Consider the following 13,364-nt stretch of genomic DNA (forward strand, 5'->3'; position numbering starts at 1 on the left):
TCTTAGGGAAGGTGATTGAGAGGGTTGTGGCGCAGCAGTTGCAAGTACTCTTGGGTGAAACAGATTATCTTGACCCATTCCAGTCTGGGTTCAGGCCTGGTTATGGGACTGAATTGGCCTTGGTCACCCTGATGGATTACCTTTATTGGGATAAGGTTGGGGAGTGTGGCCTTGATACCATTGACCATGGTATCCTTCTGGGCCGACTTGGTGAGATGGGTATTAGAGACACTGTTTTAGAGTGGTTCCGATCCTATCTCCAAGGTTGTTTTCAGAGAATAGCATTGGGTGATTGTCTTTCGGCCCCCTGGCAGTTGTGCTGTGGGGTGCCGCAGGGTACCATCTTGTCGCCCATGCTGTTTAACATCTTTATGAAGCCCTTGGGAGTGGTCATCAGGAGATTTGGGGTGAGGTGTCAAGAGTACGCTGACAATACCCAGCTCTATTTCTCCTTAACATCTGAATCAAGAGAGGCCGTGCAAGCCCTGGACCGCTGCCTGGACTTGGTGGTGGGCTGGATGAGGACCAGTAAACTTATTCTGAATCCTAATAAGATGGAGGTGCTGTGGGTTGGTGGTTCCTGAGTTCAGATAATTGGTCAGTTGATTACTTTGGATGGGGTCGTACTCCCTCTGAAAGAGCAGGTCTGTAGTCTGGGGGTGCTCCTGGATCAGTCTTTGTTGCTAGAGGACCAGGTGACCTCAATGTGCTAGAGGACCAGGTGACCTCAGTGTGCTAGAGGACCAGGTGATCTCAGTATGCTGGTAAAAGGAGTGCCTTTTACCAGCTTTGGCTGGTAATACAGCTGCGGCCGTTTCTGGACCAGGATAACCTGACTACTGTTGTCCATGCACTGGTAACCTCCAGGCTGGATTACTGTAATGCACTCTTATGTGGGGCTGCCCTTGAGCTTGGTCCGGAAGCTGCAGCTTGTGCAAAATGCAGCAGTGAGACTGCTCACTGGGGCAGGGTATTGCCAACATGTCACCCCGCTGCTGAAAGAATTGCACTGGCTGCCCATTTGCTACCTGGCCAAATTCAAGGTTCTAGTTTTGGTGTACAAAGCCCTATACAACTTGGGACCAGGATACCTGTTATCCCTTATATACCCAGTTGATCACTGCGCTCTGCAGGTGAGGGTCTCCTGCAGATACCATCTTATCAGGAGGTCCATTCCGCACAACATAGGAAACAGACCTTTCCTGTTGAAGACCTTTCTCTTTCAACAAGCCTTTTAAGTTGAGACCTTATACCACTCTGTGTCTGTGTTGGAATTGCTTTTTAATATGTGTTTAAAGCTTTTTAAAAAAAGTTATTAACCTTTTTTTTGTAAAAAGATATTTTGAAAGCTTTTAAAAATGTTTTTAAACATGTTTTGTTTTAATGTATTTTAAAGTCTGTTTTTATGATGTTTTGGGGTGTTTTTGATTCTTTTATTTGCTGCTGCCCTGGGCTCCTGCTGGGAGGAAGGGCGGGATATAAATCAAATAATAGAATAGAATAGAAGTTCCATTGTACTTGCTGAAGGTGCTCTGTGTATGTATTGATATAGTTATTTGTTTATTATTTGATTATTTATTATTATTTGATTTATATCCCGCCCTTCCTCCCAGCAGGAGCCCAGTATGTAATGATTTAATTGCATAGAACACATAGGCAACACTGCTGTTCTGCTAGTGAAGAAGACTGCTGCTTGCGCAGCGGCACTTTTCCCTTGGCTGTTCTCCCCTGCAGCTCTCATACACCCTCAACATCTGTTTGAGGATAGGAGAACCCTCTGGTGCAGATTTTGAGGGTGCACAAGGCAAGGAGAAGAAGGGGAAATCTCACTGAGTAAGTGGAACTCCATAAATAGAGCACTGGATACAACCCTTCATTTTTACCTGATGAAAATAGGGTAAATAAGTTACCAGGTGCTCTAGTACCCAGTAACTACCAGACTTCTACCTATTAGCCATGGACACTTAATTTCATTTTTCTGCCTTGTTTTTGTGAGGTTGCGCTTGGGCCAAGGCAGAGTGAAACAGAAAAGAGCAGCACTAGAAAGAAGAAAAGGCAACATTGTCCAGTGTAAGGGTCCAGTATTCCTATACTTAACCTTACAAACTGACAAGGGTTTTAGTTATAAGATAAAGGTACAGTGCCTTGCAAAAGTAATCAGACTCCTGACCAATGATCTCATATTACTAAATTACAAATGGTACATTATACAGCCACGAGAGTGGCTGCATACTATAGCCAGCGTGGATTTTTCACATTCCGCAATGTTAAATTGAAAATACCCCCATGCCATTCTGATGCTTCCCATGAGCTCATTTCAAAACAAAACCTTACAAAACATATAGTACTGAACTCAGAAACGCTTGCTTAACAACCCTCTCAATTTTCATGGCGATACACAAAACAGTCAGACAGAATCGAGAGTTCAAAGTCTAAAAAGAGAGGGAAAAACCTCAGAGCCCTTTTGGACTTTTTTCTCTGAGAGTTCTCATAATTTTTGAAATTCATTAAAAACCAGCCAAGTTCACAGAGTACCTGTAATCCTAATACTGACCTTGCCCTATACTCTGACCTTCATCGTCTGTAGTTTAAAAGTTAAAAAAATGCCTGGCTGATTTTTAATTAATTTAAGAAATTTTGGCTGGAAGCCAATGATAAGGGCGGGCATGCTCTGTAAGAACCAACTGTCAGTGTTCTAAAAGCCTCACAGCTGCTGGGCTTGACTAATCAGGGGGCCACACCCACACCAGACTTTGATTTCACTTGAGACAGTCAGGGCTTCCCTCAGAGAATCCTGGGAAGTGTAGTTTGTGAAGGGTGCTGAGAGGAGACTGCTATTCCACTGACAGAACTTCAGTGGCCAGACTGGTTTAACAGTCAGCCACTCTGATTGAAGGTCTGTGAGGGGAACAAGCAACTCTCAGCACCCTTCACTAACTACACTTCCCAGGATTCTTTGAGAGAAGCCATGACTGTTCAAAGGAAATAAAGGCCTGGTGTGGATGTGGCCAGGGAAAGCTTTGGTTTAAATTTGGGTGGGAGGCTACATGTGTCTGCTGTAGAATAAAAAGGTGGGGGAAACGCTGAAAAGCAATGATACTGTTCACGTTTTCCTTTTGCTCTCTGCTATCTTTTTGGTGCCTTTTGAAGACTGTTCCTGATATTTTAACAAGCCTTTTAAGTTGAGACCTATCCCAGTCTGCGTCTGTATTATAATTGCTTTTAATATGTTTTCTTTAATAATGTTTTTAACTTCTTTTTTTTAAAAAAATGTTTTTAAAACTTTTTTAAAAATGTTTTTAACGTTTTGTTTTAATGTATTTTAAGGTCTTTTTATGATGTTTTAAAGTGTTTTTATCGTTTCTGTTTGCCGCCCTGGGCTACTGCTGGGAGGAAAGGCGGGATATAAATCAAATAATTAATAAATAAAGGAAAGGGGTTTCCCTTCTGCCCAGTACCCACCCACCCAATCTCCTCCCCCTCCCCTCCCTGCCCCTCCCCCAGGTCAGCGTTGGACTACGACCTGGGAGACCAGGGTTCGAAACCCCACACAGCCATGAAGCTCACTGGGCGACCTTGGGCCAGTCACTGCCTCTCAGCCTCAGAGGAAGGCAATAGTAAAACCACCTCTGAATACCGTTTACCATGAAAATTCTATTCATAGGGTCAACATAAGTCAGGATTGACTTGAAGGCAGTCCATTTCCATTTTCAAACATGATTGCACAGAAATAAATCCCATTGAACTCAAAAAGTATGCAAACAATCAAACCCACCCTCCCTTCTCCTCCCTCCTATTCCCTCCCTCTTGCCTCTTCCCTCCCCCTATCTTTGCCTCTTCCCTCCCCATCCCCAACCCCTTCCAATCCCCCCCTTCCCCCTCCTCCTCCTCCCCATGGTCAGTTTTACCTATCTTAAGCATGATTGCACAGAAGTAAATACCACTGACCTCTATAAGCCTGCAAATGATCAAACCTCCCCTCCCCCTTCCTTTGCCCCCTCCAATACAGTCCTTCCTCCTCCCCCATGGTCAGTTTTTCCTATCCTAACCATGATTGCATAGGAGTAAATCCCATTGAACGCAATAAGCATGCAAATGATCAGACTTGCTTTTTTCCCTCCTTCCCCTCTCCTCTACCTTCCTCCTCCCCTGCCCACTCCAGCCCTCCATCCCCCCCCCCGGTCAGTTTTACCTATCCTAAGCATGATTGCACGGGAGTAAATCCCACTGAATTCAATAAACATGCAAATGATCAAACCTGTCCTTCTCCCCTCCCCATCCTGCCTGCTCCCATCCCAGTCTTTCCCTCTGTGTTTCCTCCCCTCATTCCCTTTGGTCAGTTTCACTTATCCTAAGCATAATTGCAGGGGAGTAAAGCCCACTGAACTCAATAAGCATGCAAATTATCTATCCATTCTCAGCAAACTTGGACAGGATCCCATTTCTTACCTCCCAGATTAAAAAGCAGGGAAATTCACTAATAGGCAAAAAAACCTTGTGGTTTAAGAATGTACCTATAGCCTACAGCTATTTCTATCAAACTTTAAAAAGCAGGGAGATTGGGCAGCTATAGTGAATGCACCAGGGGAGCAGGAGACCTGATCTCCTCTCTGAGATATTGGACTGACCTACAAATTTGTCAGAATGCAAACATAATTTGGGTTGGTCTTTCACAGTCCAATCCACTTCCTGTGTAGCTTGCAAGAATTTGGTAACATGTGCCTCTGAGCATAGTAGTGGCAACACCTGCAATCAGCCCAAATAATAGAAAGAAGACATGTTGTGTGCTGATCTTGTTTTAGCATGGAGGAAGCAACATTATTAAGACAGTTGATATAGTTCAGATGGTCACTTTAAATATGTCTGATTTACTTTGCAATTTTAGTGAAGTTTCCTATAGGAATTTTTTTTCTTTTTTTCTATTTCTGTGAATATATGAAGTAGAGCAAAATTTGCACTAAAAAAAATCCAAACATAATTGTGGAATAATGGCACTGACTTTTGCAGAATAGTCTCCAGTGGACCTCAGGAATGTCTCAGTTTGCACAAGATAAAACAATTGGAGGAGAAATATATTCTAGCAAAATTCTAGGTGTGCTCTATGTTTTTAATTGACCGTGCCCACCTTGTCTTAAATGAAGTGGTTTAAACATAGCAGGCTGAAAACATGCATCCTCTTTTTTCCAACAATTAGAGTCATTGCTGAAGTAGCAACATATTGTAATCAGTCTGATTTTACATCAAACTGCAGTTTTAGATTCAACTGTTAATGCACCCAAAATAGAAATAGAATATAAGCTCCAATTTGAAACACAAAAGGCTGTCTTCACCATCATATGACATTGACCAATAAAAAGGCTTTGAAATTAATAAAATAAATTTGACACAGATTTTTAGGATGAATAATGAGGGAAATAAATTTTTCTAGTTTAGATTCTCTGTAGATACATTAGTAACACAGGAAAGAAGCAAAGTAAGAAGAACACCAACAAACATACACAAATATAATTCTCTATCTTTGGAGGTGGCAGGTGTTGCCACCACTCACCATATGCTCAGAGGCACATGTTGCCAAATTCTTGCAAGCTACACAGGAAGTGGATTGGACTGTGAAAGACCAACCCAAATTGTGTTTGCACTCTGACAAATTTGTAGGGCAGTCCAATATCTCAGAGAGGAGGTCAGGTCTCCTGCTCCCCTGGTGCACTCACTATAGCTGCCCAATTTCCCTGCTTTTTAAAGTTTGATAGAAATATCTGTGGGCTATAGGTACAATCTTAAACCGCAAGGTTTTTTGCCTATTAGTGAATTATAATTTCGTTCTGCATGATATTTTATTTTGAAACACTGAAACTCAAAATCAATTATTGTAAGGTGACATTAGCTTTATGTTGGGAAATGTTTGTAAGAAACATAAAAAACCGAAACATGTTGCTTGCATAAGTATTCAACCCCCATACATTAATATTTGGTAGAGCCACCTTTTGCTGCAATAACAGCTTTAAGTCTTTTGGGATATGTATGTACCAGCTTTGCACAAAGCTCTCGGAGGGATTTTCGCCCATTCTTCTTGGCAGATTAGCTCCAGGTCGTTCAGGTTGGTTGGACGTCACTTTTGGACCGCAATTTTCAAAGAGCGCCACAGATTCTCAGTGGGATTGAGATCAGGACTTTGACTGGGCCACTGTAGGACATTCACCTTTTTGTTCTTGAGCCACTCCAATGCTGCTTTGGCCTTGTGTTTGGGATCATTGTCCTACTGAAAAGTGATTTTCCTCCCAAGCTTCAGTTTTTAATCTTACAGTATTTCCCTGTATTTTGCTCCATCCATTCTTCCTTGAATTTTAACAAGATGCCCAGTCCCTGCTAATGAGAAGCATCCCCACAGCATGCTGCTGCTACCACCATTCTTCACTGTAGGGATGGTGTGTCTTGAGGTATGGACAGTGCTAGGTTTGTGCCACATACAGCGCTTTGAGGTATGGCCAAAAAGCTCTATCTTGGTCTCATCTGACCACAAACCTTTTCCCACGTCGCAGCTGGGGCACTCTCATGCTTTCTGGAAACTCCAGACGTGCTTTCAGACGGTACTTTTTGAGTAACTGCTTCTTTCTTGCCACCCTCCCATACAGGCCAGTGTTATGTGAAGCTCTTGATATGGTTGACTGGTGCACCATTACTCCGTTCCTAGCCACTGAACTCTGTAGCTCCTTCAAAGTGATTGTTGGCCTCTCTGTAGCTTCTCTCACAAGTCTCCTTGTCTGAGCACTAAGTTTTGAGGGACAGCCTTTTCTTGGCAGTGCCTGGGTGGTGTGATGCAGCTTCCACTTCCTGATTATTGATCCAACTGTTTGGTCTTCATTTTCCTTCAGATCCACAGCCTGACCAATGATCCTTCAACAGTGGGGGTTTTATCCTGACAGTGTGACTGCAACTTTAATGGGTCACAGGTGGAGGCCAATGGTAAGGTAACTGTGTCCTTCATAGGGCAATTTCTTTCATGTGTATAAACTGGGAGCTTCCACAGCACAGGGGTTGAATACTTATGCAAGCAACATATTTCAGCTTTTTATGTTTCTTACAAACATTTCCCAACATAAAACTAATGTAACCTTACAATAACTGATTTTGAGTTTCAGTGTTTCAAAATAAAATATCATACAGAACAAAATTGCAATGTACCATTTGTAATTCAGTAATATGAGCATTGGTCAGGGGCCTGAATACTTTTGCAAGGCACTGTATATGGGTGTATGTTAAAAGGCATTCCCTCTATAGGCAAAAAGGAAAGCATACAAAATATACAGCAAAGGGATGTAAGACCTGGTTGTAGCATCATTATTAAGGAAATATATGAAGTGAGAAGCTTGATTTAAATCTGTTGTTTAAATTTAGTTAAATTCATTATTTAAATTTGCCTTTTTCTAGCTGATTTAAATAATTGATTTAAATAGGGAGGTATCCAGCTAAATAGTTCTGCTAGTGCAAGCACTTTTGGCTGTGCAACAGAATTTCCTTTCCCCATGTGTCCCCTAAATATGTTCTTGGTTTTTTGCCTGAGCAAAAGAGGGGAGGTTGTTGGGGCATGCAGGGAGAGGAGAGGAAAGGGAAATTCTGCTGCACAGTCAAAGCACTAGTACGACTGTTTAGTTAGATGCCACCCATAGTGTAGATTTTAAATTAATATATCCTGCTCCTCTTAAAGCCATGCTTCAGGAAGTATAAACTAGAACAAAGAAACAGCTCTTCCTGAGTTCCATTTATCTTAAAACATTGGGATGGTGGGGCATTTGGAGGAGTAGCCTACAAATCCAATATGAATAATTGAAAGCTTGTGTCAGGGGGAGATTCAATCCTTGTTCTCAGCTTGTTGAATGAGGAAGACTCAACCTGCCTCACAACCTTTCCCTTCCTGGAATTGCATGCTCACCACTATATTTCTTCTCTGTATTTTGAGGACGTGGGAATCAGATGGATATGGTATTGTAAATCAAATTCTTGAAAACAAAGTATAGATTTGGAATTGGTACATACTTTTTTTTCAAGATAGTTGTAATTTGTTTTGTTTGATGAGAAAATATTTAAAGGGAATATGTTGATTTTGAGGGAAACTATCAGGATCTAGTAAAATGATTTTTTTCTGTGTTTTATGTGGGTATTGATTTGGCTCAGAGCAGACAGGTAATTAATTTTAAATGGATACATCTACAGATTTGTTACAGCTGAAGTATTCAGAGGACTGAACTCCTATAGTCTGTTCAAGCAGACCAGCACCCTGAATGCTCCTATGGCTCAAATTTTCTGGGTCAACTTAAGTTGTCATGCAGCTTCTCATACAGGATCTCCAGGTAGGGGATTTTTCTTACTAGCAGTATCCTTCATTCTTTGTGAAGAAGTCTCTTTGAATTTACTTAATATGTGCCAAGTCCTTTTTATACATTTGCCTTCTCTGGGGAGCAAAATATATCCCTTTAGTACTGTATTCGTAAATGTACAGCTTCTGTGGAAAATGGAAAAACTGTGATATGTCTGGCAGTGATATCATAGCCACTTCTTCCAGTAAGAAATGGCATACAATAGTTCTTGCTGTGGTGAAGATAGAGGTTTCTCAGCAATTACAGCACAACCCCATTGCTGGGAAGCAGTGCTTTGATGGGAGATCTAATCATTCCACCTAGGAAAAGGTAAGTGTCTAGAAAGGTTCCTTGCTTTAGTGAATGGTAGTTCAAAGAATTCTCCTAGAGTCTCGCCATTCAGGTCTCCATCACTCTATCACACATTCCATATTTCTTTTCCAAAAGAAAAATGGAGAGTGACTTTGCTAAAAGAGAGGAAGGGTAATAGGCAACTTGTGTATACTGAAGACTGTACACTGAAGGGGCTTTTCGGGGGGGGGGACACCAATGAAGCAACACAGATGATTGATGGTGCTGAACCGCAGGCATCAGATCCAAATTTGGGTGTCTGAGGCAGTAGGACTACTAAGTGTACAATCATGTGATCGCTGGTGACTGCACTGCAAAATACAATATTCGGCTGAAATCCTTGTAATGTTAACTCTCTCAGAGACTTATTTACTCATTTTTAATTTGGTATCTTAGCATTTTCTAATCATGGTGAAAGAAAATCAACAGTACAGTAGGGCCCAGCTTCTCAGTGCCCAGCTTTTCGACATTCCGCTAATACGGTGCCAGCAGGGCGATCAGCTGGAGGGGGGGCTGGAGCTCCTCGCACTCCAGCTGTTCTTGCCGGAGGAGGGGAAGATCAGCTGTTGTGTGCTACAGCTGATCTTCTCCTCTTCTGGTGCGATCAGATTCTCGCTCATCGCGCCCAAGGAGGGGAAGATCTGATCTTCTCCTCTTCTGGTGTGATCAGCAGGTTAGGTTCCAGACCCCCGTGCTACAGCTGATCCGCTTTTTGGTGGTTTTCGCTTTCCAGCGGGGGTCTGAAACCTAACCTGCCATGTGAGTGGGGCCCTACTGTATATTGAAACTGATGAGTACTAGGGCTGAACTGAAGGTAATGAGAAGAGCTCCACTGCTGCCATTGCTAGCTGTACTTGCAATACAATTTTTAAGTATAAAAAAGACAGGTACAGCCTGTGATAGTCTGGCACCACAGTAAACTTCCCCACCCCCATTAAAACCTGCTGAATAATTTCCACACACACCTGGAGGGGGGAGGAGATGAAATAATTTTTGGCAAAGTCATTGAAACTGTCAAGGACACTTGGGAGAGTTTTGAGATGGTGAATTATAGAAGATGATCTAAACACACTAAGAATAAAATATATGCAGTAGGAACAACCTGCACTTGTGTAGATGCCCAATTATGCATGCACATATTAACAATATATCTTAACTTTTTTCTTTTACAGGTTTGTCTTAATACCTGATTAGCTTCCACTGCAGCAAACTGTATAGTCATGGTTTGGGGTGGCTTGCCTAAGTTAAACGATAACTACACTTCATTGTGTTCATCAACCATTGAAGACCTGGATATGGACCTTGATTCTGGACTGGAAGAAGATGACATAGAACATGACAGCCCTTGTGAAGATTCCACAATCTTTGTAGCTTTTAAAGGGAATATTGATGATGATGACTTCAAACAGAAATTGGACATCATTTTGGATAGTGTTCCTGACCTTTTACACCTAGGTATTTTACACTCTTTTGTAACATTTAAACTATAAGATTCTTAAATAACTTTTTAATATTAGATTTATGCGTGTAAAAATGCAAAGCATTTATTTAAAGTTAACTTGCTGTAGAATATTACTAAATCTTATTTTAATTGCTTTTTTTGGTTGGGGGTGTTACTGAAACCTATCCATATTTTATTTCTGCTTTTAACATCAATAAAGCAGAATTATTTTTGAAGTTTTCCCTTGGACTTTAAAACATGCAGTGTCCCCTTAATTTACCAGTAATCTGACTAGTTTTTTGTTTGCACGAGCCTAAATCCTGGCAGCTAAGTTGCCTTGGGGAGACTCAAAGCATTAGTTTCTGGTCTTGTAAGAGGCTCGCTGTGACAGTTCAGAAAACCTTTGAATAGGTGATGTTCTTGTTTTTCTGTCCAAGTGAGAGAAATAAGTGGATCTCCCCCCGAGTGAAGGAAACTGTTTATTCTTGCATAATGAAGTGGTCTATTCCAGGTCAGACTCTTATTACTTGCATTTGAAATGGGCAAGCTGTTTAAGCATGTACTATTTTGCTTTCCCATCAATATTCTATTTTTTCCATGATGTGGTTCTTTTATGTTAATAGAATTCATTTTGATTAGCCAGTTCCAGAGATAAAGCAAATATGATCAGTCATCTATGAACATATATCCATTCTGAATCAATTTCTGTGAACTGCGATTTATAGTTCTGTTTGCAGGTCTATGTTGATCAAATTCCCTTTCCATTCTACTGTGAGTGATCTCTTGATACTTGAAAATAAATGGAAGATGTAAAATTCATTTTGATAATTGATTTGGCTTTCACCAGGGAAGACAGGCTCATGAAGACAGTTCTAAAAATACAGGACTGGTTCAGATATTACTTTGAGCTGATTTCTTTACATATCTGTATCATTTGCTCATGTGAACTAGCTGGTCATGGATCCCAGCTGCCACAGTTTTCACCTAGTGCTCCAAAATTTACTTTCGAGCACTTCCGGGAAGGGTGACTTCGCTTGTGCCTGCTTTTGAGATGGGCTCCCGCCTCAAAAGAAGCTTATTCAGATATAAATCAGTCAGAACATTTTTTTTTTTGACTGATGAAATTTCTCCCGGGCAGGGAGAAACGTAGAGATCAACCTCAAAAGCCTGTTTTTGTTGGGAGGACTGGATTTCATTAATTTATGAGAAAAGGTCCAGCCAGCAATGCCGGACGGACTTCCGAACAAGCTCTATCTGATTAATGCGATACGTTTATCTTTTCTTCAAAGAGAAAACGGACTAACAGGCAAGCACCCTTCTTTCTATTATTTTTTTTACTTGGTTTAAATTGTTGCAGCAAAAAGAGATTTGTCAAATGAATCAGCTTTAAAGAACTTCTGGGTGAGCTATAACTCTTCTCTGTTATTCACGAAATTAACAGCTTATCTCTGTTTCTATTGCAAAAAGCTGTCCTGGAAGTGCATTCTAAAGATATAAACAGAAGAGGGATTTCTATTTCGAGGAACATTATATTGTCTGGGACTGTTCTCTTTTTGGTCTATTTTATTTTGACGAATCTGCTTCTTCACGACGCCACTAACTGTTTTGATGCTGGGAACTAAATTTGTTTTGTATTCTTGAACATAGAGAGATAAGGCAGGCTGCTCTGTTTATACTGTGATGTCATCAAGCCTGGAATATTAACCCAATTGTTGCTGAAATAAGAAGTGGTTCTTCTTTATTTTTGTTTTGTTTTGTTTTCGTGGTTTTAAAAATGGCAATCAAGAAAGTGGCTGAGAATCTGGAAGTAATTATGTTTCAGAAAATAATGGATGAGATTGAGATAACGAAACAAACCCTGTGACAGGGCAGTAAGGAGCTGAAAATTGAACTGAGCAAAATGACGCAGGAGCTTAAAGAAATAGGGGATCCTGTGAGAGAGGAGAATGAGATCAGAGATGAGAAAAGAAAAAATAAAGGGAAGATACAAGCCCTGGAGATTGGAACAAATGTGGAATTGGAAAAAGATCTGGAGTTTATGGATATTAGAAATAAAATCTACTGTTTGGAATTTAACGTTATCTCTGAAGAAATTAATGAAGATATTAGAGATAAAGTTATCAATGGCTTGGATAATCTTCTGGACTGGAATGACGTGATGGAGCTTGATATAGAGAAAATCTATGGAATTAACTGCAGCCATGTGACAATGGAAAAACTCTTAAGAGATGAGCCAGTGCATTTTGTAAAAAAGAAGAACAGAGATATGACTTTACAACAATATTTCAGCAACTTATTCAGAATTGATGGCAAGAAAATATTTGGGATAGAGGAAATTCCCATCAGACTCTTATTATATGACTATGGCTATGACAGCAAGATTATTATGGAATACTGATAATGGAAGATTGGACACTGAAATTACTGGACTTAACAGGACTATTGAAGATGGAAGATGGAACTAATATGGATAATGGAATAATGGCTATTGAAATTATTGAACCTAACAGATTTTGATGAGATGGATTAATCGATATGTTTATTTGGACTATGGTTATGACAATAAGATTATTATTATTATTAACGAGATGGATTAATCGACATGTTTATTAGGAGAAAAATTGATAGATATATTTCTTAAAGAATTGAAACCTCTCTTTGACTTTTTGTGGAAAGAATAAAGTAATGTTTATGAGATTTGATGATTAATTAAGATAACTACTGGAGGAAAGTGATTTTATAATATAATTTAAGAGACAGGATTGTTATATATTGTAGACCTATAACTGATATGATCTGCGACAAATGGAAGTCAACATTTTATTTTTTTGTTTAATCATTTTTGTTTTGTTTTGTTTTTTGTCTTTGAATGTTTTATGATTTTGTTTTCTATGTTTTATGAAAATTTGAATAAAAATTATTGTAAAAAAAAACAAAATTTACTTTCGAGATGGCACAAGTTGCTATGGCTGTAATTTAAATTTTTTTGCTCATGCAACTAGGAGGTTCCTTTGAATGAAGATGGCAGCTGGAATTAATTTGAGGGCTGGCCCAACCTGTGTGCAAGTGTACAATGTACATTAAAATTGCTAGCTGAGATGTCTTACGTGAACTAGGCCAGAGTTACTGTGATATATTGGATTTCCTCCTCACAGAAAAAAATGTTTGTCTTGATAGGCAGTAGCGAATAAAAGTGTAGAAACTTTGCTAACCCTTAT

The 13,364-nt window shown here is 40.1% G+C and overlaps 1 protein-coding gene across 7 annotated transcripts in view; it reads left to right on the plus strand.

Annotated features, from left to right (window-relative positions):
- NCOA6 (nuclear receptor coactivator 6) overlaps positions 1-13,364 on the plus strand; it is a 74,522-nt gene that overhangs the window by 18,231 nt on the left and 42,927 nt on the right. For 5 of the 7 annotated variants that reach the window (XM_061631610.1, XM_061631615.1, XM_061631612.1 and 2 more), the window contains 3 exons: positions 6,873-6,963; positions 8,212-8,348; positions 9,878-10,160. In XM_061631610.1, coding sequence (XP_061487594.1) covers positions 9,926-10,160 — 235 coding nt within the window. In that variant the 5' untranslated portion in view covers positions 6,873-6,963; positions 8,212-8,348; positions 9,878-9,925. The remainder of the gene's footprint in view (positions 1-6,872; positions 6,964-8,211; positions 8,349-9,877; positions 10,161-13,364) is intronic. The other 2 variants (XM_061631611.1, XM_061631616.1) reach the window with 2 other exon arrangements.

The sequence above is a fragment of the Rhineura floridana genome, chromosome 6, assembly GCF_030035675.1.
Source record: "Rhineura floridana isolate rRhiFlo1 chromosome 6, rRhiFlo1.hap2, whole genome shotgun sequence".
Lineage (NCBI taxonomy): Eukaryota > Metazoa > Chordata > Lepidosauria > Squamata > Rhineuridae > Rhineura > Rhineura floridana.